This window comes from Cucurbita maxima, unplaced genomic scaffold, assembly GCF_002738345.1.
Source record: "Cucurbita maxima cultivar Rimu unplaced genomic scaffold, Cmax_1.0 Cma_Scf00005, whole genome shotgun sequence".
Taxonomy (NCBI): domain Eukaryota; kingdom Viridiplantae; phylum Streptophyta; class Magnoliopsida; order Cucurbitales; family Cucurbitaceae; genus Cucurbita; species Cucurbita maxima.
The window spans coordinates 5,772,723-5,786,524 of NW_019272021.1; the positions used below are offsets into that span (position 1 = coordinate 5,772,723).

The following is a 13,802-nucleotide window of genomic DNA, read 5'->3' on the forward strand; positions in this document are numbered from 1 at the left end:
TTTTTTTTTTTTTTTTTTTTTTTTTGTTATTTTTACTCCAATTTGGAAATGCATGGTTTTTATATATACTACAACGGAGGAAGTAAGCGCTAATGGAAGATGTTTATTTATTTGTAGTATATAGGATTTAAAAGTTTAATTTATTAGTTTTTTTTTTCCCTTTAAAAATGACAAAAAAGAAAAGAAAAGAATTAATTGTTTATTTAATGACCGAAAAGGACACAAGAACTCGAACATGGACATCTTTGTCCCCTTCGGTGGGGTTGGTTGAGAGGAGTTTATTTTATTTTATTTTATTTTTAAAAAAATAAAAAAATAAAAAAATAATTTAATTTTTGAAATATGAAGAGAGGGATTTTGAGTTGGATTAATGATGTTTTGCATTCAAATTCATAATTAGAGAAGGTGTGAAGTTGACTTAGACTCGGTTTCTTTCAAAATTAATGATTTATCTTTAAATTTCTTTATTTCATTATTTAAATAATTAAAAAAATGAGATTTTATTTATTTTTTCAAATAGTTAAAATGGGATAAAACTTAATTAATATTTGAAAATGAGAGAGGGGGAAAAAGGAAGTAAAAGATGATGGAATATGATGACATTAGGCATTATTATTATTATTATTATTATTATTATTTAAATTTAAAAATGGCATTTAAAAAATATAAGAGAAAGTGATGGGCAATTGGGCAAAGCCCTAAGCATCATGTGAATACATGTGCAATATGGATTTGCTATGTTCATCCAAAGCATAAGCATATGCTGTTGCTTTTGGTCCAAACATTCAAAGATTTAGCTTTGATCTATAATAAATTTGGACCATCCTGATAATTAAAAAAATCAATATGTAACAAATGAAGTAATTTAATATGCTCGTGCTTTCAATGTATACCAACCTGTAGAGTCAGTGAATTTGGTGACTCGAGATAACTAGATAGTCATATAGAAAGAAGTCCAACTTATTAATATTAAACATAGGTTAAATGTCTAGAATTGTAAGATACTACGTTAGTTGGAGAGGAGAACGAAACATTTCTTACAAAGAGTGTGAAAAATCTCTCTCTAGTAGACATATTTTAAAATTGTGAGAATATCGATGATACGTAATGGACCAAAACGAACAATATTTGTTAGTAGTGACTTGAGCCGTTGTAAATGGCATAAGAGCTAGATATTAGACGGTGTGTCGGCGAGAACGATAGATATGTTTTAAAATCGTGAGAATATCGATGATAAGTAATCGGTCAAAACGGATAATATTTGTTAGTAGTAACTTGAGCCATTACAAATGATATAAAAGCTAGACATTAGATGGTGTGTCAGCGAGAACGTTGGCCCTCCAAAAGAGATAGATTTGAGATCATGTTACAAATGGTATCAAAACTAGACACCGAGCAGTGTGTCAGCGAAAATGCTGACCCCCAAAGGGGGTGAATTGTGAGATCCCACATTGGTTGGAAAGGGGAACGAATCATTTCTTATAAGGGCGTGGAAACCTCTACCTAAAAAATTGAGACCAACAACAATACGAAACAGACCAAAGTTGACATTAACTACTGGCCATTGACGTTCTAACTTGAGGATGAACCTTCTCACAAGGATTTGAGCCGTTGATGGTTAGAAAATCAATTCCATTTGATGATTGAAAAAGGACCTCATCTCATATGTTTTTTTTTCTTCTTTTTATATGAAAGAAAATGAAATTTGTTTATTTTATTATATGATTTTAAACAATTCATATACTTTATATTAATATATTCACTTGAATATGTATAATGGTAAGTTTCAGAACTAAAGTGAAAATAATCTTACAAAAGGGTCAAAAATCAATATTTTGAAAATTTGGGGTCAAAATGGAAAAATAGGGAAATTTAATCCTATATATATATATATATTCTCTTAAAAGCTCACTTTTCAAATGCTCTGTGACTTCGTTATTCAGGAGAACTACGCGGCAACGTTGGAAGCGCGCGCTCTACCTTGCCAGAAGGCGGTTTCTGAAACTAAGCTCTGCTTCCATCGGTCGACGAGGTATCATCGGCCTTCGACATTGTCTTGAAGTTTATTGCATTCTGTTTCTTCGTGTTCTTGAAGTTCATTGTCTTGAAGTAAATTACCGTTTATTTAATCCGACGCTTTAATTGGATCTTTATTTTGACGAAATATTTTTCTCGTTTTGAAATCGATCGCGTTTTCGGTTTGTTTCTGATTTTCGCTTCGTTCTTCGGCTCTCGTGATTGAAGACGAAGGTATTGTGTTAGCTTTGTGATTTCTGTCTCTCTCTCTCTCTCTCTCTCGCTCGCTCGTTCTTCAGTTTCTCAAATCTTCTGCTGTAAATGAAGTCGTAGGTTTTCTCTGAGCAGGAAATCTTCTTACGTACATTCTTGATATATAACTTACATAATGAAGAAATGAACTGAAATGAGTTGAAATCCTTCGTAGTTGGATAACGAAGGTACTGTGCTCGCTGCGCGAATTTTCGTTGTCTCTTTCGCTGGCTAAAATTCTCCAAGTTCTTAAATCTTCTGCAGTAACTATCATATTAGGTTTTCTCTAGAAGGTAATGTTCTCATGCACTGTCTCGACGTGGTAAATTACATTATGAAGTATTAAATTTAATTGAAAACAGCCTTTTAAATTTGAAGTTAATCATCCACAAATGGAAATTGAAAGTACTGCTCTAGCTGTTGGATTTTACTTATGTTTTCTCTATCGCAGTTTCCAGTTTCTTAAAGCTTCTACTGAAATTGAAGCTGTAGGTTTTCTCTGAACAGGAAATATTCTTACTAATTTTCTTGAGAAGATCAATTACATTTTGAAGAACCTGTAACTTGATATTCTTTTGCTGACATAATAAGAAACTCTTCGTCTTGGATCTGTTTTGAGTGTCTAAGTTCTGGTTTCCTGACATAAAAACTCAAGTAATTGTCTGCTACATTGAGACTGTTTGATTTTCATTGTCACCTCCAAGATCCAAAAATATTTGATAAATGTATCTCAATTAATTACTGAAAGAACTCCTGGCTGGCTTGAAACACTTGAGAGATTTTTTGATGCTTTATCGAAGGCAGCAGTCGGAGAGGTTGGTAGTTGTAGCCAAACCTGTATCCTTGAAGATCAATTTGAAATTTAGATATTTTATTAGGAATTCAAGTTCTAAATTTCATTTTTAGATAAAATACGGAAAAAACAGAGAAGAAATTGGGAATAAGATGATTCTTTTCTAGATAATTATTTGATTCTTCTAGTAGTATTCCTGGAATCATCTTAAGATCATGTTTTGTGGTGGTTTCCGAAGTTATTAATCCATCGCTGTTGATTATTATTCTGACTGAACAAAGTAACCGATACTTATACTTAACTTTTGTTGCTTATCCATGTTATTAGTGCCTTCTCCTTCCTGAACTTGGATATTTTGGTGTGTGTACGTAAAATAGAAGATATATGCATACAAAACAAGAATATGTGTGTACAAACGACGGTGGATTGGAATATTCTTCCTAAAGCCAGTTGGTCGGAATAATTTCATCCTGTTGGCTTGTATAACTGAAAAGTCGTAAAAACATCTATCTAGAGTACACCATCTGAAAGAATGAAGCACACCAAATCTTTCATAGCTGTAACATCATGAATTTTTCCAGGTGCCATCGGATAGGATTTTGTTGGAGACTGATGCACCCTAAGCACTTCCCAAGTCAAAGTTAGACTCTCTATTTGGTTGAAGGCGATCCTTCCCTTCCTGAATGTCTTAAGACCCGAGAACAATCTGCCCCAACAGGCTCACAAAAAAAGTGCATTCGTTGTACTTTTACAGATGCATCAATGCTGCCAAAAGAGATTCTCAATCACCCAGCAGACATCCAAAATGTACTTCACCGAATCTTGTATTCATAGCTGGTTGATTGATATTCATGTTCGTCTAATATCATTAAAAAATAAAAAGTGAAAGGGGCATCTATTGTTGGCTTAACAACTTGGCAAACCATGGTTCATTATATCAACAGGCTTCATAACAGCTCTTTGCCGATCATTTATAGCATTTTATAATCTGCAATATCAGGTTTTAATGCTGGTAAAACCTATATGTATAAACTCTCTTGCACTTTAGCAAGAATGGGGATAGTGCTGGCCTTGTTTGGTTTCTTAAATTAAAAGTCCGTATCTCTAGTCTTGACTTAGTTCATTTTCCATTTTCTTTTCTTTAACGTATTACATGCTTGTCCTTGATTATGTTGCATCTTTATTGGACATCAGTAAAGAAGAACTTGGTGAACTGAGTTATGGAAATGTGGCGCATTTATTCTCTTTCAAAGATCTACAAACTTCTCGGGGAAGAGTCCAAATATTTAGGTGATGTTTTAAACAACTCGCTAATTCCCCTATTGTTCCCATCTCACTAACATGTAGCTTACTATCTAGGAATGAACAGTTCAATCTGGAGCTGTAGGGTCATCGGATGAGCTAAGAGATGAGCAGACGCCAGGTAATTTCTTTGCTGAAGTCTACCTCTCCTTTTCCCTCTCCCTCCCCTAGAAGCATAATTTTCTGTACTTGTATAAAGAAGTAAATGAATTTAGGACAGGCTTGTGATATGGTCGGGCAAAAGTTCATCTCCTGTATATATGCATATATAATCCTTCATCGAAAGAATTAATTCTCACTAGAATTAAAATGAAGGAAAGAAAATTTATATTCACTGTTTTTGTTCTATCAACATGGAAACTCCATCGCTATACACAGCAAAAAGATTTTGATCATTATTTGGTAACTTTTGTTTAATGCTATTGCCGTTTATATTTAGTTGCTTATTCAGTAGGGTTTGCCTTTTAATCTTTAGAGGCATTGTTGAGTATAAGTGACTAGAATCTAGAGGCTCTCTGCACTTACGTTGTAAGATTGGAAAAAAAGAGAATAATTTAGAGAATTTCATTTATTAATAAAACACAGTAGGGTCCAACATACAGAAAATATAAAAACTAGCCACCAGCCTGTTGAGTACATACTATCCTTTATATGACTGATTTGGCTTCATTCCCTTGAAGATACACTTTGACGTTAGCTTGCCAAGTAATAAAAACCTTTGTATTCAGGACCCCTAACACAAATCTAGAACACTCAAATCGAAGTGATTTCAACCCGAGATAGAAGGTAGTGATCACTGGTCCAGAATAAGAAAATAAATATTTAGTTAAGATTTGAACGTTTCACAACAAGTTTGTTTACCTTTGATTGGTCTAGGCTTACAACTCTTAGAGAACAAAATTTGCAAAAAGTAATAAGGTTTATGCCTCTCAAGTTACTAATGATCCACAGCCTAAAAAACATTGTAGTAAACTAGACTGAAAGTGACCGAAACTGAAGGCCTAATGACGGCAAAAGATAAGAAAAACATAAGAAGGAACCCTAATTTTGGTTACATCAAGAGCCAATAGCAAAATTGTTTAACTATAGATTTAATCCTTAAATACTTTTATATTTATTTTAATAGGCTTCTTTCACTTTTAATTTTAGATTTAATTTTAGATTTAATAGATCCTTAGCATGTTCCAACATTTTCTGACATTAACTAGTCTATTAACAATTATTAAACTTTCAATAGATTTGGTGAATTTTAAAATTATTGTGACTAGTTATATTTCAAGTTTATGATCCTCCTGTATACAAAATCAAAATTTTAGGTACTTAATAAAATACTTTTTAAAATTTGAAGACTTATTAGACACAAATAAAAGGTTAAAAAAAAAAAAAAAAAACTTTAATGGAGTAGAATAAAACTTGTAATTTAAGGGGTAGAATACTGAAGTACCAAAAAAATAACAAAGTTACCAAATTAAGAATATTTCTCTGTTGGCCACAATGAGGTAACATGTCCATTTTTTTTACTCTCCCAAAGATGTTTCTCATGTTAGGATCCATTAATTTTGTATATTTCATCTATGCCTCAATTAGGCTAGTCGATAGATCAGTTTTTTTTCTTCTCTCATTGATAGTAAACCTCAATCAATCAAACATTCTTTCTTTTTTCATAATAAAAAGTTTCTCATCATTTTTTCATATTCTTGATTCCATGCTCTTGTTAGTTTATTGAATTGAATACAATATCAAAACAATTGCGTGTATGTATGTTTTTTTTTTTTTTTTGTCTCTTTAGAGTTCTTGATGCGATTGAATTGAATACCTGTTAGTTACCCCAATGCTTCAGTAAATCTCCATTATTATCGTTTTCTCATGTTCTTGATTCTATACTCGTGTGTTTATTGAATTGTATGCGATATCAAAGTGATAGCATGTATGTGTGTGTTTTTTCTCTTTTCGGAGTTCTTGATGCGATTGTTTGCAGAAGTTGGAGTATGCACTTATCTATGAATTTTGATTGAACTTTTCTGGTATGTGGTTGTTTATCTTGTTCTTTTTTTACCTTTTTTGTTTCTGGAGGGAAGTATTATTTTGATTTTTTTAAAGATTTATTGAAAGGATTATAGAATAAATTTGGACATTTGAAAATATTACTAAAATGAAAATGTTATCCGAACTTTTTTTTTATTTTCCTTTTGCTATATGGGTGGAAACTGATAAGTCTTACCGTAAACTAAAGTAGAGATAATTTAAAAAATGTCAAAGTCCACTCATGTTTGTAGTTTTTAAAAATTGAGCTCTATTTTCATTTTGTTTTGTTATAACGTTCAAAATCTAAGTCAAATCAGAGTAATTTAGTTTAATCTTATACAGTGATATTCTTTTATACATTTGATAGATTTGACCTTTGGACAGAAAATTTGGTCATCCGGCAATTGAAAGTCCATCAGATGTGACGGCTCAACCATTAATTTGATGTAGTATGAGTGATTCTTTTAAGGTATAACAAATTATTTTTTATTTATATAAATATTTTAAAAATACATTATGAAATTATAATATTTAATAAATTTCTACACTTCACATATTATATTTTATAGACATCGTATTTATTAAGCATCTTTAAAATCTAAGAAGCTTTAATTTAAAGTTTTAAAATAAATAAATTTCCACACTTTACATGGGACATTTGATACCTTGTATTCATTAGGCATTTTAAAATTTAAGAAACATTGAATCTAAATTGGAAGTTTTAAATTTACATTAATCTAAATTTAAAGTTTTAAAATTACATAAATAAATTTCTACTATATATTTAATAGGCATGGTATTCATTAAGCATTTTTAAAATTTAAGAAACATTAATTCTAAATTTTAAGTTTTAAAACTACATAAAATAAATTTCTACACTTGGTATATATTTAATAGAAATTGATACATTAGGCATCTTTAAGATTTAAAAAATATTAATCTAAATTAAAAGTTTAGTCAAATACTTCATAAAATTTAGGAACCTGTCTAAACTAGTTATGGAAAAAGATGGTAGAAGAAAATAGGGAAGTAACAGAAATGATAGCAACTACAGGGCATGTAGACTGAAGTTAAGCTTTAATAATGAACACTGTTTCAAAATGAAGACCTGAAAAAGCTGCATCATAACAATGACTAGAAAAGAAAAGTGCCGGGGATTTAAATATACATATATACTTCTTTTTTTAATGTACAGTTTTGGTATTGAAAGATGAAAAATGGATATTTTTAAAAAAAAATTATCTCCGGAAGTGAATATTGATAACAGAAGGGTGTAAGTAGGTTGTCTGTTGGATGGAGAGAGCGAGTGGCAAAAATGGATGAAAAAGAAAAGTTGATATCCCCTTTGTTCGTCCATCTGTTATCCCACCTTCTGGACCTAATCATTCCAAAAACTCAACCTTCGTTAGCCACAATTTCATTTCTTCTTCCTTCAAACGTTATATCAAATCAAATTTGGGTCTTCATATTCTTTTTTTTTTCTTGAAAAAAAGGTAAACATTCATTTCACCTAGTTCTATAAATTTACATATTCAAACAGCACTCTTTAGCGCACTTCTAGAATTTCCATTCTAGTACATCGAAGTAAACATTTAAAGCAGTTCTATAAGCTCTTATTTTTATTTTTGGTTAAATACCTTTTTCGTTTTTTTTTTTTTTTTATTGTTATAAAACAATTTTGTTGTTTGTTTCACTAAAATAACCTTATGTTTTAGTTTTTAATATATAAAAGTTCAAAGAACAATGAGAAAAAAAAAAAAAAAAAAGAAGGAATCACATAGAGGCAAAGTTTAATGCAAAAGAAGATTAAGAATATTTAGAAAGGGAGAGTTTACGACTTTTGGAGGAATCCTAATTGGAGAGTATTTTAAAGATGGTTAATTTTCTAATAGAAAAAAAAAATGAGATTATGAGAAATAGTAATTTGTTGTTTTTTGAAATTTGGTTTAAAAAACTTACAATTTCAAACATATTTATTAAATAAATAAATACATAAAAAGAGGTTTTGTAGCAAAGTATACCGCTAATCCTTTTGAAAAAAAAAATCATGATTTTCAAAAAATATATATATAAAATCGGGAAATTGTTCGACCGCACCTCGATAATGTTAAGGATTTTTTGCTAATTTATTGTTGGATTTTAAAAGGGAAAAATGCGGTATTTAATGACCATCATTTTAATCATTTTATGCGAAGTAGATTGGATAATAAATTAATTGAGGGGGAAAATGTGGGAGAAAATAAAGTTGCAAAATGAGAAAAATAAAATAAATGGGAGTTTTAGAAAAAAGTTGGAGAGCGGAAATTAGAGGAAGAACGTTAAAAAGGGGCAATGTTGAAACATCTTTTTCTCTGAAATTGACTTGAATGCTTTTCACAGTTAATTTTTTTAAAAACGGAACTGTTTTACAAAAATAAAAAGCAGAATGAATGATTGATTATGCATCAGCAGAAAGTGAAAAAGAATTATATGAAACGAAAGCTTAAATAGTGATAAAAGAAAAGGAAAAAGTTTCTGTTAAGAGTGGAAGCAAAGGCCGAAGACATGAGATGGATGCATAGGAGCTGATAATGTTACCTGATTTAATTTTGAATCTGAGGGAATAAGGTGGCCGCCTTAAAATAAACTTTATAGGATGATCCGTCGATTGTCTGTGACGGTCGGTTGCAGATATCAGCTGTAAATTCATAAAACTTCGAGTTAAATACCGGCTCCATAACTTTCCACATCAACCTTTGCTCCCATGAGATAAACTAGATAAGTACATTGATAAACAATTAACTAAAAATAAAAAATAAAAAAATTTCCACATCAATTTTATTTTGATAGCAAACTTTTCTTAATTATAAATAAATATGTGGCTAAAAAGATTACATGTGATCAAATTTGTAAATATTGATCATAAATTGGCCATATAGATGCAATTTTTTAATAAGTAAATGATTCGAATGTACATTCATTAAAACTGAAGATAATAGTCCGTTGAATTCTGTGATATCCACCATTTTTATGGCTTCCATAAAATAATAGTCTTTCGAATCAGATAAAAACAAACAATGAGTATTAAGTAAATTGAAAAAGAAAAAGAAAAAGTTTAAATACAAACCTTTTCGTCATACCGAAAAAGAGAGAGGTCAAAGTAAGGAGATGGGCTCTGTGATTGGCAATTGAACGGTAAAGATACGAGCATCTTCTTCACAAACTGTGGAAGTTGAGTCAATTTAATGAGATTTAGTGAAAAATAATGGTGTATGGAAAGATGCAAATCCCTAGTGATACAGAAAAAGGTGAAATCAAGAAAGTTCACCTGTGAATAGCTGGCTGCTTTATTTTTCAAGCTTCTCAGTTGTTCTTGAGCATGAATGTTATTGGAGTGTGACGATATGAAATTCATGCACAATGAATTTCTTGATGCTGCATGGAAGTGATTACAAAAACGCTCGAATAGAAGATAAAGGTCGTCTCCTGAATTCTAGAGGAAGAATGATAAGAATTAGACATGAAGGGTAAATTACTTGATAAGAGTATGGAACAGCTGAGGAACAAGGACATACCTGATAAAAAGCAACAATTTCAGTGGTCTCCATATCATACACAGCAAAAAATGCCCGGTGGTGATCGGCCATTCGTGAAACCTAAATGTAAAGAGAAATTATAAACATTGAAGGCATGAGGGTTATTGCACAGATGAAAGCCATAACAGAAGTCACAACACCAATATGCTTTAATAGGTTCTTTAGCCCGATCATCTAGGTATATTGTAAGCTGCAATAACCTTTTTCTCATGAATTTGGGATGTCCAAAGTTCATAGTCTTTTTAGTTTATGAAAAAGAATGAGCTTAAAAAGTTCGAGCTCCTATATCTTCTATTTTCATTTGTGGATTTGAGATTCGAAAACTAACCTAATACACGAGCCTAACACCTTTTAGAATTGAAAATCACTTGTAGAAGTAAGCATACTTATCTGGGATTCTTAAAAACTGGTTTTGTTGCAATAGCTCAATTTGGATTATCACAACAGATTTTCAATATTTTGGTTTGCCTAGACCCAGTCTTGGAGAGGAAAAGATAGTGGGGCAGTATTTTGAAATGGAGACTGACTGAGAAAAAAGCACTCACCCCTCCATCTACACTCCCAAGCTTGAGCAGCAAGTGTTGCCGGTCCAAGAATTGTACCTGGTCAGGAGTTCTGTAAACAACTTGGAACACATCATGTGTGCATAGAACACAAAATAATGATAGAAGGGAAGGATGATGATATGCAAATAAATTCGATATAAATCCGATATTTGCTCAGCACCCAAAAAAAAAATACAAAAAAAAGATTGTACTCCAACAAAAAGTAGAAATTTTACCTTCCAAATAATCAAGTCGACATAGTCTTGAAAATGAAAGTAGAAACTCTTCGTCAAACACTGAACCCTCTGTAAAAAGAAAGAGAGGAACTAAACAAAAGAATGCTTGAACAAACAATTCCAATCAGACATAAAATACGAAGAAATTCAAGACAGAGACAGCTGAACTGAAATTAGAAGTCACATATAACCAACCAAGCGATGATCTGTTTCTTCATTCCATATTCTGCGGAATATAAATGACAGCAAGCGTTGTTTGAGACCACTCAGAAAAGAATTGTCAGTGTTTGATTGGTTATGATGGTAACCATTCTCAACATTACCCGCAAGCAATCTGCTTCTTTCAGATACCCCCACGCACTGTCATAAATAAGTCGAAAATTCATAGGTAATTGTTCCATGGATGAAATCTAGGGCCAAAAAACATGGATACACCAAGAGTAGTGTGCACTCAGTTAAGTGAGTCAAGTAGCAGGCAGAAACTCCCATCAATATTGATGTCTACGAACAGCAATTCAATCAGGTCAAAAGAAAAAAAGAAAAGATAACTTAAAAGCAGTCAAACATGCACGATTCAGAACATATATATGCAGAAACATTACAAAAATGAAGAAACAGTTGAGATGAAAAATTGACCAACAGTATTCATTCCACAAAAACAAGTAGATGAGAGATGCAAATAACAGGACGCATGAAGGATGACAGTTGAACATATCATTGTTATTCTTTATCTAGTCAAAGAATACGCTCGAATAAACATAGCAGTTCTTATGAGGCATTGTGTTCTCATAAAACTTCAATCCCTAGACAACCGGAGGAAACATGAACCAGAATGCAAGTACGTAAATTAAATCATCTGAGCGCTAAAGCTTGAAAAGTAATTCATCATCTTCGGAATAAAAATTTAGCGAAGAGACTAAGAAGCAGTGAAACATGCATAATTCATAATAGATATACGTAGTGCATATAGGAAGAGATATTCGTAGTTCCTTGACACAGTTCCAAGGTCCAAAGGAACAGATCAGTCAGATGAAAGGCAGTATTTAGTCTGCGGAAAAGTACTTGAAGAGAGGTAGTAATAACATGAAGCATGAAGGCAGGATTACAGATTAAATGTCATTTTTCATCTAGTCAAAGATATAATCATGCAGAGATCGATTTTTAAGAAGCAATCTATACTACTGAAGAAGTATAAACAATAATGTTACTCGCCTGAGAGCTAGAGTTGAGAAAGAGTTCATCATCCTCACGACAAAAAGCGCCAATAGCTCGTACATCAACAAGGTGGCCGGAATCTCTAATTTGAAGAATATGTACAATCTGGTAGCGTAGCGACACAATAGCCAATAGATCATCGTAGAGGAAGACGCCCGTATTGTGAGCCAAATTCACAAAATCATTGACGAACACCTTCACGTCAAGAATTTCTCCATCCTCCAATCTATCACATGTTTTGGATGTTAGAACACAGAGAGAGAAGCTCCATAAGAAGCATATAAAACAAATTATATCAAACCACACCGCAGACATAAAGAAAAAGAAAAACACACAGCACAACCAAAGAACTGACCTCAGGAGATGAAACGTAATTTTCTCTATAGAAGGAACTCCAGGAACAGCACCACCGACGGCCGGAGCATCTTGGATTTGAGAGGTAGAGGTAGCAAAAATCCCAAATCGATTACTCTCCATGTACAGAAAGAAATCCTTACAGATGAGCTCATTGCAGGAGGCGAGGGAGACGGAATAAATCAGGTTGAAGAAGCTCTCAAACTTCTGAACACTGGAAGGAAGTTCCTGAAACATATCGATTTCATCTCCTTTGTACGAAAACGAGGGCCATTTCGGTCGGTAAACAATCAAATCGCGATGATTCCTACTGAATGTAATTAGGTATTGACCGTCAACGGTGAACTTGCGAAAGGAATGGTCCGGACACTCAACGTCGTAAACAGTATGATTCGGAACTATGTTCTCATAGAATCGCCGAGCACAATGAAACTATAGAACAAAGCCGCAAAGATTAAGAAGAATGCGAAACAAAGAAAACACAAACAGAAAAACAAAAACAAAAACAAGCGAAAAAGCATATGAACAATCTTAATCCTCACGCTAGTTCCAGGAGGAGGAGTGGCGATTTGGCGATTGAAGATCCTAGCAGCCACATTGTTGCTTCTATACATTCCTTTGTTCGAGTGGCTCAGATTGAAGAGAAACTCTTGCGGATTTTCATGCGGAATCCGACCGAAGAGAAATGGACGCGAGGGTTTAGGGTCGCGAGGGAGAGGAATGGAATGAATTCACAGAAAGGCAAGGAAGGTTTAATAAGCGCTTTAAATACAAGCAGCCTTTCTCTTCCTTCTTTGCTTCTTCAGTTCTTCGCTTTTTCTTCTCTTTCAGCTTATCCACTATCCACGTGGGTTTCTTCACTACTGGGATGGACACAGCGATGACGCGATCATCTTAATTAATTAACCTCATTTAATTCCCTTTCTACAACAATTTACTTCCAACCTTCTTTTATTTATTTCATTTTTTAAAAAAAAAAAAAATGGTTTAAATGTTCAATTTTTGTTCTTAAATCCATTTTTATTTTGAAAATTTTTTAAATTCTACTATTTTTATTCTTACTATGTTATTTTTCTAAAATTATTTGATTGAAAAACATAATTTATTGAAATTAAATTTAAAATAAGGACTATAATAATTATTATTCAAAAATTTATCAAATAAATTAGATATTTTAAATATTTGATAATCAAAATCAACCGAAACTAAAATAATAATGTTTAGAGTAATGTAATATAATAATAAAAAAAAATAATAGTCAGTTTTCAAATTTATAAAGATATAATTAAATAGAAAATAAGAAAACAAGAAATTACATTATTTTAATTATTAGCGTTCTAGAAATGTATTTACAAAAGTCTAAATTATTTATAAAATAGTTTTCTAATTTTATTTTATATTCAATAAGTTATTGAATTTTCAATTTTGTATTTAATTAATTCTGGACCTATTTTGACAATTTTAAAAAATTACACATCTTTTGAACAAT

General features: G+C 31.9%; 2 protein-coding genes and 1 long non-coding RNA gene across 3 annotated transcripts in view; 1 reads left to right on the forward strand and 2 right to left on the reverse strand.

Moving 5' to 3' along the window:
• The window catches only part of LOC111479783 (cyclin-U4-1-like), a 1,610-nt gene extending 1,514 nt beyond the window's left edge, over positions 1-96 (reverse strand). Inside the window, exon 1 of the mRNA XM_023124641.1 lies at positions 26-96. The gene's annotated coding sequence lies outside the window, so the exon portion shown is untranslated. The remainder of the gene's footprint in view (positions 1-25) is intronic.
• A 1,850-nt stretch (positions 97-1,946) lies between these two features.
• LOC111479841 lies at positions 1,947-4,556 on the forward strand. Its single transcript, XR_002717710.1, has 4 exons — positions 1,947-2,032; positions 3,643-3,868; positions 4,256-4,351; positions 4,421-4,556. It is a non-coding gene; the product is annotated as an uncharacterized LOC111479841 (long non-coding RNA).
• A 2,893-nt stretch (positions 4,557-7,449) lies between these two features.
• On the reverse strand, positions 7,450-13,126 carry LOC111479687 (light-mediated development protein DET1). The gene is made up of 11 exons (XM_023124499.1): positions 12,856-13,126; positions 12,315-12,745; positions 11,957-12,185; positions 10,940-11,104; positions 10,745-10,813; positions 10,509-10,565; positions 9,943-10,023; positions 9,696-9,860; positions 9,495-9,590; positions 8,966-9,065; positions 7,450-7,766 (listed from the first exon to the last, which is right to left on the reverse strand). Exons 1-11 carry the CDS (start codon positions 12,925-12,927, stop codon positions 7,627-7,629), a joined length of 1,605 nt encoding a protein of 534 aa, XP_022980267.1. The 5' UTR covers positions 12,928-13,126; the 3' UTR covers positions 7,450-7,626.
• Positions 13,127-13,802: the final 676 nt, after the last annotated feature.